General features: G+C 44.6%; 1 protein-coding gene across 3 annotated transcripts in view; it reads right to left on the reverse strand.

The window, feature by feature from the left end:
• The window catches only part of LRSAM1 (leucine rich repeat and sterile alpha motif containing 1), a 542506-nt gene that overhangs the window by 269622 nt on the left and 256519 nt on the right, over positions 1-16365 (reverse strand). For all 3 annotated transcript variants that reach the window (XM_033960298.1, XM_033960299.1, XM_033960297.1), the window contains one exon: positions 6332-6471. In XM_033960298.1, the coding sequence (XP_033816189.1) occupies positions 6332-6471 (140 nt within the window). The remainder of the gene's footprint in view (positions 1-6331; positions 6472-16365) is intronic.

Genomic DNA, 16365 nt, shown 5'->3' on the forward strand with positions numbered 1-16365 from the left:
TGATTTTGTACATCGCTTAGTAATTCTAATAAGCGATTCATCAAATTTATTAATAAACTTAGAAACTTGGTCTCAGGCGCTGGTCTCTGTTTTCTTTTGTCTTCTCTAAATTCACTTGCCAGGATCTCCTGACCATTTGACATTTCTTCTTTCTCAATGCTTATTGTCCACCTTCTATCTCTGTGTATGTATTGTTCCTCAAGCACAGCATCTCCCTTCTCTATGTCTCCCATACATCCTTTTCTAATATTTCCCCCGTAGCCATCTCCCTGCCTTCATCATCTCACCATTCTATGAACCCCTCCCCCTGTGTATAGTATCACTCCTCTATATCCCTAGCACAGGAGTGACCAATGTCGGTCCTCGAGGGCTGCAATCCAGTCGGGTTTTCAGGATTTCCCCAATGAATATGTATGAGATCTATTAGCATACAATGAAAGCAGTGCATGCAAATAGATCTCATGCATATTCATTGGGGAAATCCTGAAAACCCGACTGGATTGCGGCCCTCGAGGACCGACATTGGACACCCCTGCCCTAGCATCTTCCTTCTGCGTTCTTATTCTCTTCCATGTCCAGCCATCTTCTCTCTGTGTCTATATACACTCCCATGTCTGGCATTATCCCTCTGTGTCCATATACCACCCAATGCAGCATTCCCCTTTTTGTCCCCATTCCTAGGCTCCCATTGATGCCCACCAGCTCCCCTCTTTTTGTGTATCTCCCTGTGTCCAACTTCACTCCTCTCTTACACCAATGTGTCTCTCATACTCTCTCTTTCCTCCCTCTGCTATGTTCAATATTTCACTCACTCTTCCTTCATCCCCTTGGTTCAGCTTTTCTCTTTCCCTTCCCTCTCCTCCTCCTTGCAGGTCCTGCACCTCTCTCCTTTCCCTTTAGCCCCCTTCCCATAGGTCCAACACCTCTATCCCCTCCCTTCAGCGCTCAGGTGTGGGTCTGCCACCTCTCCCTTCCAGATCCAGGTCCAGCATCTCTTTCCCTTCTCCCCATTCCCCAGACTAGATCTAGTACCTGCCTCCCTTCCCTTCAGCTTCAGCCAGTCCAGCAGCCCAAGCAATCTCCTTCGCGGGTGCAGAAGCAGCCCCTCCCCCATGATCATGGGTACAGCTGCCCGCCTCACTCACTTCCGATCGCCAGTCAAATGGTAGGTTTCACAGGAAGTTACATTGGAAGGAGGCACAAGACAGATTGCTCATACCACCAGTTACAAAATCTATGCGATACTTGGGGGTATATCTGAGTGTGAACCCCAAAGTTAAATATAAACATAATGTTCTCAATTATATATTACATTACATTAGGGATTTCTATTCCGCCATTACCTTGTAGTTCAAGGCGGATTACAAAAGAATTATCCAAGATGCATTACAACAAGAACTTTAAAAAAAAAAAAAATGGTCATTTTCAAAAAGAGTGAGAAATGAGTAAGGTTATTTGTTTGGTGTAGTTGGCTTTAGTGAGAGGTGGAGTTTGAGACTTGCGGTATTATTTCTTTTTTCAGAGTTTTCTTGAAGAGTATGGTCTTTATTTCTTTTCTTGTAGTCGGGGGATGCCGTCAGTAGATAGGCGATTTGGTTGTCTAGTTTGGCTGCTTGAATGGCCAGGAGGCCATCATATAGTTTTTTCCGTTTGACCTCCTTAATTGAGGGGTATGAGAATGGGGTGTGAGTTTTCCTATGTCTGGTTGTGGTGTTTTGGATGAGGCGGTTATTCAGGTAGTTTGGACTGTCTCCGTATAAAGTCTTAAATAGTAGGCAGTAGAATTTAAATTGTATTCTTGCTGGGATCGGAAGCCAGTGCGATTGGAGATATGCTTCTGTAATGTGATCATGTTTCTTTAATGAGTAGATGAGTATAACTACCGCCCCATAGAAAATATCCCCCTCCTAACCAAACTGCTTGAGTCCATAGTCGCTACCCAGCTATCTTCTTATCTAGAGAGATTCTCCATTCTCTCCCCCTATCAACATGGCTTTAGACCCAGCTTCAGCACCGAGTCCCTCCTTGTCTCCCTAATATCAAAGGTGCAAAAACTACATTCTCGAAACAAATTCGCTGTTCTGTTACAATTCGACCTCTCTGCTGCTTTTGATGTCGTCCAACACGACATACTACTTTATCAACTTTCCGAGATAGGAATTGATTCCACCGTTCTTAATTGATTTTCAAACTTCCTTCGCTCTCGCTCCTACACTGTCAACTCTAATGGCACCATGTCCACTCCTTGGTCTCCTTCTTGTGGTGTCCCTCAGGGATCCTATCCTTTCCTTTTTAATATCTATATGTCCTCATTGAAGCTCTTCCAGCTTTCCCCTCTTGAAACAATCTACACATACGCCGACGATATCCTTGTCCTTCTTGAAACAGACCAGAACCTCACCAACCTCCACGATAACATAACATCCTGCATAATGAGACTCCACTCCTGGTCCCTCTCGGTACAGATGAAACTAAATGAATCAAAAACAAAATTACTCTGGCTCGGCCCAAAGTTAGAACACCTGCCCACCCTCTTCGCACTGCCCTCAGGCACTGCCTTACACCTTGAGTTCTCAAGCAAGGTCCTTGGCATCATTATCGATTCCTCTCTCTCTCTCTCAACGACCACCTCAACTCCTTGACAAAATCATGCTTTTTCAGCCTCCACATGCTAAGGAAAGCAAGACCCTTCTTCCGCCAAAAACATTTTGCCGTCCTTGTCCAATCCATCATCCTCTCCAAACTTGACTATTGTAATGCCATTTACCTATGCTTAACAAAAAAAAGCCTCCAAAAACTCCAGCTTATTCAGAACACGGCAGCCAAGCTGATTTTTGCACAACGTAAATCTGACCACGTCTCCCCACTCCTGGCCAATCTTCATTGGCTCCCAGTGATTTCCAGAGTCCAATTCAAATGCTTTTGCCTGGCTTTTAAGATTATTCATGGCATCCTTCCTTCCCTAATCCCACTTTCTTTCAACTCCTCGTGCCCTGACTCCACCAGGACCGCCCATAAATTAAAACTATCCTTCCCCTCCCTACATGGTATTCTCCACGCAGGTAAACTGGGAAAATCACTTCTTTTCAAAATCACAGGTCTCTGGAATGACCTTACTATCCCGCTGCGGAACCTGAGTTCCCTCCATTTATTCTGCGAGCAACTAAAAACCTGGCTCTTCTCTAACATGTAATTTCTTTTCCCTTACTTTTCCACTCGATTTATAAACTTATGTAAACCTTTTCCTACCCTTTCTCATTTTTAAGTTTTTGTAAACCGTGCCGAGCTCTACTTCTGTGGTGATGATGCAGTATATAAACTTAAGGTTTAGTTTAGTTTAGTAGAGATGAGTCTTAGTGCTGTGTTTTGGATAGTTTGTTGTTGTTTTGTTATGGTTGTAGGGCATGGGAGGTAGAGGATATTACAGTAGTCAAGTAGGCCTAGTATTAAGGACTGAACTATGAGCTGGAATTGAGTTTTCTCGAAGAATTTCCGAACTTGTCTTAAGTTTCTCATGACTAAGAATGACTTTTGTATTGTTTTATTGATTTGCGGTTGCATGGTGCAGCATCTGTCGATAGTTATTCCTAGCAGTTTTAGGGTGGTTTATATGGGGTAGTTGATTGCGTTGAATTCAATGTTGGTTATAGTTGGTATTTTGTTGTTTTCTAGGAGGATAAATTTCGTTTTATCTGGGTTCAATTTCAGTTTGTGATCTTTCATCCAGTTTGCTATTGATTTTAGTGTTTGGTATATTGTGTTCGTCATGGAGAGTTCAGGTTGATCGAAGGGTATGAGAATGGTAATGTCATCGGCATAGCTATAGGAGGTTATGCCTTGTTTGTCCAGGTGAGAGCTGAGGGAGGCTGTCTAGAGATTGAAGAGAGTCGGGGATAGAGGGGATCCTTGGGGAACTCCGCAGGGGTTTGACCAAGGTTCAGATTTTTGTTTGTCTGATTTTACTCTATAGGTTCTTGATTTAAGGAATCCTTCAAACCATGTGTATATTTATCTGTGATACCTATTGTATCCAGGATTTGTAGTAGAATGTTATGGTCCACCAAGTCGAATGCAGCGGTAAGGTCTAGTTGTATGAGCATCATTTTTTTTCCTGTGCTGAGATGTTGTCTGGCTGTGTCCAAGAGAGATCCTAGTAGTGTTTCCGTGCTGAAGTTGTTTCTGAAGCCCTCTGTGCCAAATGGAAAGATTTGCCACTAAGCTTGTGGGGCAGGATAACCTTAACAAAAATGGAATTACTGCCTAAGATACTACACCCCTTACAGACCATTCCCCTCTGGATAACTAATAAAGACGAACAAGCCTTTTGTTCTGTCCTCACATCGTTCATTTGGCATAATAGGGTGCCCAAACTTGCTTAAGATAAAATGATGAGAGGTTTGCGCCTCCTGGACCTTTGTCTCTATAGCATAGCTGCCCTGATGAGCTTTGTACATGAGGAAGTCACGGGCTACTATAAATTTTCTCCTCAGGATTGGATGACTGCTTGGTGTGCCCCCCATTCCTTCCTGACATTACTGCACACACCGTCATCTGTTGCTTTGGGAGTACAGTTTAAAATACGTTGTCTAACCCCTATTCGATTGGCTTGAAAATGGTGTCGCAAAATGGTGTCGCAAAATGCATCAGGCTTCTATGCTATTACAATTGGTGGGTAATATGGAGTTTCCCTAAGGAATGAAAGACTCGTGGTTTCAATTGGGGAATCAACGGGGTTGTGGAAGTTTCAGGCAGCTGCTAGCATGGGGGGAAGGAGCTTTCCCTTCTTTTTACAAGTCCAGTCAAAGTGGGCACTTCCTTTGAACCATTTTTGGGAATATCTGCATTATTTTCTCTCCTTTCAATGGTGCTGGGGGGATTCTTGGCTCTTGGGCACTCTCGATGGGCTGTTTTTAAAGGCCCCTCACATGATGAATACCTTGTCCACTTGGTATAGACTACTAAAAACCACTAATAGCATGCAAACCAAAGATAAGGTACTAACCCCTATGGCATCAAGATTTGGGAATAGAATATATACGGCCACAGTTTTTGGATCTTTTTACTAATATTTATACCTTGGTCAGCTCATTGGACCTTAGAAAAATGCAATTTAAAATATTACATCGGGCCTATATCTCTAGAGACAGAGGGGAAACTATGAGATTATGGCAGGGCACCTCATGTACCAAATGTGAGAAATCTGCAGGCACACTTGTTCATGTTTCTGGAATGCCCAACTATGGAACTGTGGCTTCTGGTTCTCCTTCTCCTTGATCATATAGTGAAATGTCCCATCCCATGGGACTATGGGTTTCTGTTCTTGGGAGACCAGAGAGAACATATACGAGCAGGATTTTCATTACCATACAGAGCTTTTATATATCTAGCACTCTTATTAGTTAAAAAAACTGCTCTCACAATACTGGGCCTATGAGGGTGTAGCACTGTTTTCCCAATAGCACCTTAAAATGCATTAAACTGCTAAATTTGAAATTCAGACTTTTCACACCAATACTAGATTGGAGAAGTTGACATTTGTGTCCTTGTGGAAAAAAAAATACAGGCTTTTCATGACAGTCTCTTCGGAAATACCCTTCTTTCCGGATCAGTGTGTGTATGGTAGATATACCTAGGGTGGGATGATTGATGAGTTTATGTACATTGTTATTTGGATGGAAGTGAGAGTGTGTGATTGATGGATTGCCTGAACATTTGTGGGACATATTTATATGTTAAAATATTAATACAGCTTTATGGGAAGGTTTTTGTTCCTTCTTTCACATCTTTCATTTGCTCTCTATCCCCCTTTCCTGTCTACCCTCAAACTTTTTATTTTATTGGATGGTAATTTACCTTTATCTTTATTGAATTCAGTGTACATTGTGTGTGTGTGGGGATCTTCTTCTGACTATCTGCAGTGACTTAGAAATGGATCCTTGGTCAATTTGGATTCTGGATTTAATATGATAGTGTTATGTTTTTTGATATGACTTCTTAATATGCACAGAGTTGTTGTTTTGTGACTTTGTATGACACAACTGTTATCTCACTATCTTTGTAACTGCATTTCTAATAAATACAAAAAACAATCAAACAGTATATTTAAAGAATGATAGGAAAGCCAGGCCAACTGAAATGTATAAAGAGAAGATGAACTGTCAACTGCTAACCAGACCATCTGAAGGGCACAGACAAATGGAAGAGTATTGGGGGAAATGTACACCCATGATGGTCATCATAACTGGGCACAAACTGACAAGCAGGCATAGAGGAACATAATGGTTTAAACAGAGTAATCAGATGAATTTTAAAAAGACACACTATTTCACACCTGTGGTTTTCTTCCAGCAATTTCTCAATTCGACTGGAAACTTCATGCTCAGTTTGCTTCAGTTGAGCGTGCAGCCGTAGGCGCTCATTCTCCAGATGCTGCTGGTGCTCAGTTAGGCCCTTCTCCAGCCTTACCTGCTCCTGTCACAGAAAGAAAACTCCATGTTCTAAAAGGAGATAGCAAAGTCACCAACTCTTGGAGTCTATATGCACTACACAGAAAGACTGGGATTAAGGAGGACAGTGAACGTTAACATGTAAACCATTTCCACCATGATATCTGTTACGAAGGGCGGTATATCACGTACTGTATATGTCAAAAAATAAAATAATAAATAAGGCATTTATCAGTTTGCTGACACATTGATGGCTTATCTACTGTTGAAACTGGTTCTTGCTAACACAAGGCATGCACGTGTACAACATGTGATTTTTTTTCTATTAGATATTAATTATATAACTCTTAGCTAGGGTGGGATAAAAATACCAAACTATGTGCCCCAAATGACAAAGATTGCATATATGCATCCCAGCTAAGAAGGCTTACTTCCTTCTGCTCCATCAACATCAATGCACTGAAACAATTATGCCATTCTCATATGGGAGAATCCTTGCTTTTCTATACACCTAGGATATATTTCTTACTACTTAGTCAATCCTGCTTTTTGCGGAAAAAAAGCCAAGTGCTTCCACTCTTATGTTAAAGGATTTATAACCAGCTTTAGCCCTCTTTAGAGACTCAAAAGTGGGATTACAGAAAGATACTGATAATAATAATCAGGACTGTACAATATAAAATATAATATTAGAAAATTATCATATAACAAATATTTTGAAAACATGATTTCAGTAACCTACGAAAATGAAAATAACTTGAACATCAATGAATCTCCTGGGGTGGATAATTCCAAAATTTCAGAGATTGATACACAAAATAATTTGTTTTTAAAAAAAAAAAAAATCTCTTAAATTTAACATTTTTAACAGACAGGAAACCGGGGGGCGTGGCCGTGCAGAGCACAGAGAAGACGTGTTCTCCCTGAGCTCCGAAGTTCTCCCTCCAAATCGGCCCCTTTGAACTATATTCTTTGAGCGGATACTCCCAAGCGCTAGACCGTGGCTGCCCTAGGGTCTATGGACAAATTTGTGCTTAAAGGCAGCACTGAGATGGCGGTGAAAAGCGGCAGGAAGGAGCGGGAACGGCTGAAATTGGGCCCTGGGCCTGAGGGCAAGATGGCGGGCCAGCCGGAGGTACATGATCTCGCGGGAGAGGATATGATTTCACGGCTCACTGATGCTGTGGTCTCAGCTCTGGGCTCCTGGCTTCATAAAGTTCAGGATTCGCTGGAGACTCTATCTGCCTCTGTGGCTGATTTTAACACATGAGTGGCAGAGGTGGAACAACGAGTGAGCACCGCGGAGGACGCGCTTACCCAGGTGCAGGAGGAGCTTCGCCAACTTAAGAGCACGGTGGTGAGTACCACCGAAAAATTGGACGACCTGGAGAACCATTCCAGACGTAATAATTTGCGTCTGGTGGGAATTCCTGAGTCTATTTCGGATGCGGATCTCCTGCCTGCCCTGGAGAAATGGCTGGCCGAGGACTTGCTGGTCTCCTCTGCTTTTGGCCCGCTTCGCATCGAGAGAGACCATAGATTGGGCAGGAAGCAGGAGGGGATGTCTAAACCCCGTGTGGTGATCGTGCGTATATTGAATTTTGCTATCAAAGATCTGCTTCTTAAAAACTTCCGCCAACGGAGAGAAGGTCTCATCATATCCTGCTTTTTCAAGACTATTCGGCACCAGTGGCTGCTCTTCGATGAGGCTTTTCACCAATCTGCAATGCCCTCACTGAGAAGAAGATCCGCTTCACCCTGCAGTTCCCTGCCAGGCTTTGGGTCATCCATAATGGCCAACCGGTGGTTTTTGAGACCTGTGCGGTGGCCCGTGCCCAGCTGACCACGTGGTTCCCTGACCTGCTGCCTGGTGCTTGAGGGGCCACTTTTGCTTCCTTGGGCAGTGTGGATATCTGAATCGGAGGACCTGGGGAGAGAGGGTGACTCCTTTCTGGGGACTCATGATTGTGACCTAGACTCTGTTTGCTTGTTTCTGTATTTCTCTTTGAGGGTTTGCTGTGACATTTTTGTTTTTTCATCTGTTGTAGTGGCTTGAGCTTTTATTAGCTTCTTTCTTGTTTTATCTCTGGACCTCTGTTTATATTGGATATGTATGTTATAGACTGACTTGGACCCTGTTGGGGAGTTGGACTATTTTCTGCTGTACAGTATTTTTGATTTTTACCATTGTCTCTTTTTCTTTCTTTCTTGGAAGCTTGTGTTCTGTTTCCGGGGGTTAAGAGGGGGGGCTTCTGGCCTTTTGGAGTCCCTCCTGGTGTGGTGGTTTCTGGTATGTTGGGGGGGTTGGGTGGTGGGAGGGGGGAGGATCCTGACCTGTGTGTGTGTTGATGAATGCTGTGGGGAAATTATGTGGAGGCTGGGCTGCTGGGGGGAGGGCTGGGACTCTCGGCAGCTGTTTTGTGCTCTTTTTCTCTTTTGGTATCTCTGGTTCTTTTTTCTTTTCTATGCCGGTTAAGAAGGGTTTAAGGTGTGTGACTTGGAATGTCTCTGGTATCAATTCTCCTATAAAGAGGACTAAGATATTGCAGTGTCTTGCCCGGCATCAGGTTGATATAGTGGGGCTGCAGGAGATCAAGCTCACTAAACGGGAACATGGTAAACTGCGTCAATCTTGGGTGGGGCAGTGTTATTCAGCTTCGTCTCCCAAGGCCCGGGCAGGGGTAGCACTGTTGATCCGTAAATCGGTGTCTTTTACTGAATCTGGGATCATCTCGGATCCGGAGGGTCACTATGTCATTGTTCAAGGTTCTCTATGTCAGCGTCCTGTCATTTTGATGTCAGTGTACGCCCCTTACAGTGCTCAACGGTCCTTTTATAAAAAGCTTTTGGGGGTATTGATGTCTGTGTCACAAATCTCTGAGGCTCAGAAAATTATTTGGGGGGATTTTAACTCTATACTTGATCCGATTTTGGACTCCTCTAGGGACTCCTCAAACCTCCGGTAGGTCCGATAATGGGCTTGTCGCTTGGTTGGAGGCATTGGATCTAGTTGATGTGTGGCGGACCCTCCACCCAGGGGAGCGGGATTTCACTCATACCTCTAAAGTGCATGACTCTTCCTCTAGAATCGACTATATTTTTCTTTCGCGCTCCTCTTTTTATGCGGTTCATATGGCTGAGATTGGAGTACTGGCTATCTCTGACCATACCCTGGTATGGATGGACATTAGCTTTTCGGCTGGTGCCCCGGGGGGAGGGAGGCGCTGGCGATTCCCGGTGGCGCTCTATTTGGATCCTGACTTTAAGCACTATTTGGAGCAGCAGTGGCGGGACTATGTGGAGTTCAATGGGGACCATGCTGATAACGGAACTTGTTCTGGGAGGCTGCCAAGGCGGTGCTCCGTGGGGCTGTGATAGCTTACTGTGCGCGACGTAGGGAAATGATGGCGGAAAAAATTTTGGTTCTCGAACGTCGGGTGCAGGAATGCAGACTTTTGGCCCTTCAGGCCCTTCAGGGAGAAAAAAAATTTTTCAGATATATTAGTGAAAGGAGGAAGATAAAAAATGGAATTGCTAGGCTAAAAGATGCTGGGAACAAATATGTGGAGAGTGATGAGGAGAAAGCAAATATGCTAAACAAATACTTCTGTTCTGTGTTCACAGAAGAAAATCCTGGAGAAGGACCGAGATTGTCTGGCAAAGTTACACGAGAAAATGGAGTAGATTCTGCGCCGTTCACAGAGGAGGGTGTTTATGAGCAACTTGAAAAACTGAAGGTGGACAAAGCGATGGGACCAGACGGGATCCATCCCAGGATACTAAGGGAGCTCAGAGAGGTGCTGGCGAGTCCTATTAAAGACTTGTTCAACAAATCTCTGGAGACGGGAGTGATTCCTGGGGATTGGAGGAGAGCGGATGTGGTCCCTATTCATAAAAGTGGTCACAGGGATGAAGCAGGAAACTACAGGCCGGTGAGCCTCACTTCAGTTGTTGGAAAAATAATGGAAGTGTTGCTGAAAGAAAGGATAGTGTACTTCCTTGAATCTAATGGGTTACAGGATCCGAGGCAACATGGCTTTACAAAAGGTAAATCGTGCCAAACGAACCTGATTGAATTTTTTGATTGGGTGACCAGAGAGCTGGATCGAGGACATATGCTAGATGTAATTTACTTGGATTTCAGCAAAGCCTTTGATACAGTTCCTCATAGGAGGCTGTTGAACAAACTTGAAGGGCTGAAGTTAGGACCCAAAGTGGTGAACTGGGTCAGAAACTGGCTGTCGGACAAACGCCAGAGTGTGGTGGTTAATGGAAGTCGCTCGAAGGAAGGAAAGGTGACTAGTGGAGTCCCTCAGGGTTCGGTGCTGGGGCCAATCCTGTTCAATATGTATGTGAATGACATTGCTGAAGGGTTAGAAGGAGAAGTGTGCCTTTTTGCAGATGATACCAAGATTTGTAACAGAGTAGACACCGAAGAGGGAGTGGAAAATATGAAAAAGGATCTGCAAAAGTTAGAGGAATGGTCTAATGCCTGGCAACTAAAATTCAATGCAAAGAAATGCAGAGTAATGCATTTGGGGATTAATAATAGGAAGGAACCGTATATGCTGGGAGGAGAGAAGCTGATATGCACGGACGGGGAGAGGGACCTTGTGGTGATAGTGTCCGAAGATCTAAAGGCGAAAAAACAGTGTGACAAGGCAGTGGCTGCTGCCAGAAGGATGCTGGGCTGTATAAAGAGAGGCGTAGTCAGTAGAAGGAAGAAGGTGTTGATGCCCCTGTACAGGTCATTGGTGAGGCCCCACTTGGAGTATTGTGTTCAGTTTTGGAGACCGTATCTGGCGAAAGACGTAAGAAGACTTGAAGCGGTCCAGAGGAGGGCGACGAAAATGATAGGAAGCTTGCGCCAGAAGACGTATGAGGAGAGACTGGAAGCCCTGAATATGTATACCCTAGAGGAAAGGAGAGACAGGGGAGATATGATTCAAACAAATACTTGAAGGGTATTAACGTAGAGCAAAATCTTTTCCAGAGAAAGGAAAATGGTAAAACCAGAGGACATAATTTGAGGTTGAGGGGTGGTAGATTCAGGGGCAATGTTAGGAAATTCTACTTTACGGAGAGGGTAGTGGATGCCTGGAATGCGCTCCCGAGAGAGGTGGTGGAGAGTAAAACTGTGACTGAGTTCAAAGAAGCGTGGGATGAACACAGAAGATTTAGAATCAGAAAATAATATTAAATATTGAACTAGGCCAGTTACTGGGCAGACTTGCACGGTCTGTGTCTGTGTATGGCCGTTTGATGGAGGATGGGCAGGGGAGGGCTTCAATGGCTGGGAGGGTGTAGATGGGCTGGAGTAAGTCTTAACAGAGATTTTGGCAGTTGGAACCCAAGCACAGTACCGGGTAAAGCTTTGGATTCTTGCCCAGAAATAGCTAAGAAGAAAAATTAAAAAAAAAATATATAAAAATTGAATCAGGTTGGGCAGACTGGATGGACCATTCGGGTCTTTATCTGCCATCATCTACTATGTCACACTACCTCATAAACATGCTTTTCAGAAGGCACAGTCAGCACTCCATGCTCTTCTTCATGAGAGCCCACAAATCCCTTTTCTATTATAAGTATCGGTTGCATCGTTTCGGCAACCGGCTGGGTAGACTGCTGGCTCAGTTGACTAAGGCACGGCGGGGTACCTCTTTGATTACCTCTCTCAAAGATGTTGGGGGAGGCTTGTGACGGCTTAATCTCAGGTGGAACAGCTTTTTTTACCTTCTATAGTTCTCTTTATACCGCGGAAGTGGTGGGTCGGGAGTCCCAGATCCGGGCATTTTTGGAATCTCTACCCTTACCTAAACTCCCGGCGGCGGATACTGAGACCTTGGCTTCCCCTATTACTCAAGAGGAGGTGTTGGCTGTTATCAAGCACCTACCTCTTTGTGAATCTCCGGGTCCGGACGGCTTTGGTGGGGAGTTCTATCGTCTTCTTCAGGGTTTTGTGGCGGATCCGTTACGTAGATATTTCGAGCGGGCGGCGGAAGTGGGGCTTTTTCCTCCTGGCGCAAATCGGGCGTTGATTACTGTGTTGCCTAAACCGGGTAAGGACCCCCTGCTAGTGGAATCTTATAGACCTATTTCGCTTATTAATGTTGATCTTAAAATCTTAGCTTGGGTTCTAGCTAACCGTCTGGCCCCGTTTGTTCCCTCTTTGGTGGGTGTGGACCAGGTAGGTTTTGTTAAGGGTCGTTTGGCGGGTCACAATGTTCAGAAGCTATTACTTGCTCTGTCTCATTGTGCTTCCAGGCAGCAGCCAGTGTTGGCTATTAGTTTCGACTCCAAAAAAGCCTTTGATAGAGTGGAGTGGGCTTTTCTGTTCCCGTTGTTGAGGTGTTATGGGCTGGATGGGTTCTTCATGAGAGCTCTTGGTGCCCTGTATTCACACCCTGTTGCGGTCGTGTTGGTAAATGGGGTTGCTTCTCCGGACTTCGTGCTCCAGCGGGGAACATGTCAGGCATGTCCCTTGTCCCCTTTGCTTTATATTTTATTTTTGGAACCCTTGTTGATTTGCCGTCGTCACCATCCGCAGATTACTGGAGTGGAGATGGGGGATTCCTCCCTGCGCTGTATGGCATTTGCTGATGATATTATGGTGATGTTAACTGACCCGGTCTCAGGCCTCCCTAGATTGCTGAAGCTGTTTCAGCGGTTCGGGGAGCTCTCGGGTCTTAAACTTAATGTGTCCAAATCGGAGGCGCTCCCTCTTCATCTCAGTGTCTCTCATGTGTGGGCAGATTTCCCGCTTAAGGAGGCATCCCAACAGGTGAAATATCTGGGTGTCCTGATACCTTCCTCCCTGGCACGCCTCTATGAGCTTAACGTGAGGCCCCTGCTCCAGAGCTCGGTTGAGCATCTTAGGTTGTGGGGTGCTCTGCCAGTTTCCCTTGCGGGATGTATCTTTATGTATAACATGATGATTGTTCCTCGGTGTCTATATTTGTTTCAAACTCTTCCACTGTGGTTGCGACGTGGGGACCTGGCTATGTTGCATAGTGCTTTGAGGACTTTCTTGTGGCGTGGACGACGGCCCCGGTTACCTCTTCGCATTTTAATGTTGCCGGAGGCACAGGGGGGCTTTGGTCTTTTAGATCTCCGTGCTTATAACTTAGCCTGTGGTACCAGACTGATTCGGGACTGGTGTATGGAGAGCTCCTCTTTCTTAATGTTTCCAGTGGACAGGGACTTTTTACTCCCTATTTCTGGTTTGTTTTTGTTACATGCTCCAGCTGTCCAGTTGGACCCTGTACAGCGGGGTCATGTAGTCTGGTCTTACATGAGACTTATTTGGAAATTACTTTGTAAGCACCTGGGCATCAATTATTGTATATCTCCTCTACTGCCTCTGGTGGGAAACTTGCATTTCAGACCGGGTAGTGACAGCAAAGTGTTTCGGCTATGGCATGCACATGGGGTCCGCAGGGTAGGGGATGTTCTCTCCGATGGGGGCGCCCTCCTTTCTTCTGCCGCATTGGGGTCGTTATATGGATTGGATAGTGTGGATGCTTTGGGTTACTTGCAGCTCCGCCACTATGTTCGCAGTCTTGATGGGGACCATTTGGGTGTTTCTGTGGCGCGGGACCTTGGGAGGTGTTTGGCTTTGGGGGAGGACGCAGCTCCACGTTATTATGTTGATGTCCTGGGCCCCCTTCTTGCAACCTGAACGGGCTGATTGGCTGGCAGGGGCATGGAGTGCTGACTTGTGGTACATAATCCCGTCTACATTGATCTCTCACTGCTTTGTTCATTTGCGTTTCATATCTTGTAACATGTTACATAGGGAACAAGAATATAAATTTCTTCATAGGGCTTTTATCTCCCCTCACAGAGCGTGCCGGGCTGGTTTTGCTGCCCATGCGTGTTGCCCCAAATGTCCTGTGAATCCTGCTTCCCTGGGTCATATGTTTTGGGCATGCCCCTTAGTACGTGCCTTCTGGCAGCGGGTATGGGTCTTTTTGACCTCCTTGTTTCCCATGCTATCTGGCTGTACCCCATCTCTTGCTCTTTTTTATGAGGAGGCTGGGCTTCACAGCTGCTCTGTTGGACAACGGCAGCTGATCTTTAAGGCTCTTCTCTTGGCTAAGAAAGCCATTTTGACATTTTTTTGCGTTTGATGCCTCTGATTGGGGGGTGCATAAATGTGTCTGGGTTCTCCTTTGCCTGGTTGTGGTAGTTCGGATAAGGCGGTTGTTCATATAAGCTGGGCTGTCTCCATTCATGGCTTTAAATAGTAGACAGTAAAATCTGAATAGTATTCTTGCTTGTATTGGAAGCCAGAGTGAGTCGAGTTATGCGGCAGTGATATGGTCATATTTTTTCAGTGAATAGATTAGTCTCAGGGCTGTGTTTTATACTGTTTGTAGTTGTTTTATCATGACTGCGGGGCAGGGGTGATAGAGGATGTTGCAGTAGTCTAGAAGTCCTAGGACTAGGGATTGGACCATGAACTGGAATTGTTTTCTGTCAAAAAATTTTTGGATTTGCCTTAGGTTTCGCATGACCGCAAATGATATCTGTATTTTTTGGTGATTTGTGGTTGCATGGTAAAGCCTCTGTTTATCATCACTCCCAGAAGTCTTAGGGTGGGTTGAATGGGGTATGTGATTGAGTTTATTACTAAGTTTGTTATGGTTGGGGTTTTTTTTTTTTTTAGAAGTATAAATTTTGTTTTATCTGGGTTCAATTTTAGTTTGTGTTCTTTCATCCATGTAGCCACTGTTTCTAATGTTCTATGTAGTGTGTCTGTCATGGAGGGTGTTGGTTGATCAAAAGGAAGGAGGATGGTGATGTCGTCTGCATAGCTATAAGAAGTTAAGACTAATTTGTCTAGGCAGGTGCCGAGGGATGCAATGTAGAGATTGAAGAGTGTTGGGGATAAAGGCGACCCTTGGGGTACGCAGCAGGGATTGGACCATGGTTCTGATTTTTCTTTGTTTGTCTTTACTCTGTAAATCCTGGATTGTAGGAATCCTTGAAACCATGTGTGCACCTTTCCTGTGATTCCTATTGTTTCTAGTATTTGTAGTAGAATGTAATGGTCTTTCAGGTCAAATGCTGTGGTGAGATCTAGTTGTATAACCAGCATTTTTTTGCCTGTAATGAGGTGTTTATCTGAGAGAAACCTGGCTGGAAATATTATGATTACATAGTCAAATGCGTAAACAGCGCACCAAAAAAGATTAATATTCAGGCATATCCAAAAAGCTTGAATGCGAGTATTAGTATCACAACTACATTTTAAACATACAGGGGGGGTCTCTGTCCTGATTTATAAACTTGCATTTGGGAGAAATAGGCTCTATTTATTACTTGGAATAAACATTCACTGTCAGAGGGTTGTGTTTGTGAGGAGCTAGCTAAAATAAAGGTAGACAAAGGGATGGAGCCAGATGGTGTACATTCTAGGGTGCTGAAGAATCTTAGGGAAATTCTGGTAGCTCCGCTGACTGACTTTTTCAATGAGTCTCTAGAGTTGGGAGTGGTACCGGAGGACTGGAGAAGGGCGGATGAGGAATTACAGGCCAGTAAGTCTGACTTCTGTAGTAAGCAAATTAATGGGAACACTTTTTTTATTGCACCTTTCAACTTGGATCACTGTTTTCCACTTCCCTTATGTCTTCCCATCCAATCAGCTTTTTCTTCGGGTACTCTCCCATGCTACTAAAGTCCGCATGTTTGAAATCTAGGAGTTTTGAGTTTTGTGTGGCCATCCTCCTCTTTGGCTGTTATATCTAACCAAACTGTATGATGATCACTATTTCCCAGGTGGGCCCCTCTCGGACTTTAGAGACACTTTCACCATTTGTGAGCACCAGATTCAGTATCACTTTTTCCCTCATGGGTTCCATCACCATTTGTCTGAGCAGAGCCCCTTGAAAGGCATCTACGATCTCTCTACTTCTTT

Source organism: Geotrypetes seraphini, chromosome 10 (assembly GCF_902459505.1).
Source record: "Geotrypetes seraphini chromosome 10, aGeoSer1.1, whole genome shotgun sequence".
Classification (NCBI taxonomy): Eukaryota; Metazoa; Chordata; class Amphibia; order Gymnophiona; family Dermophiidae; genus Geotrypetes; species Geotrypetes seraphini.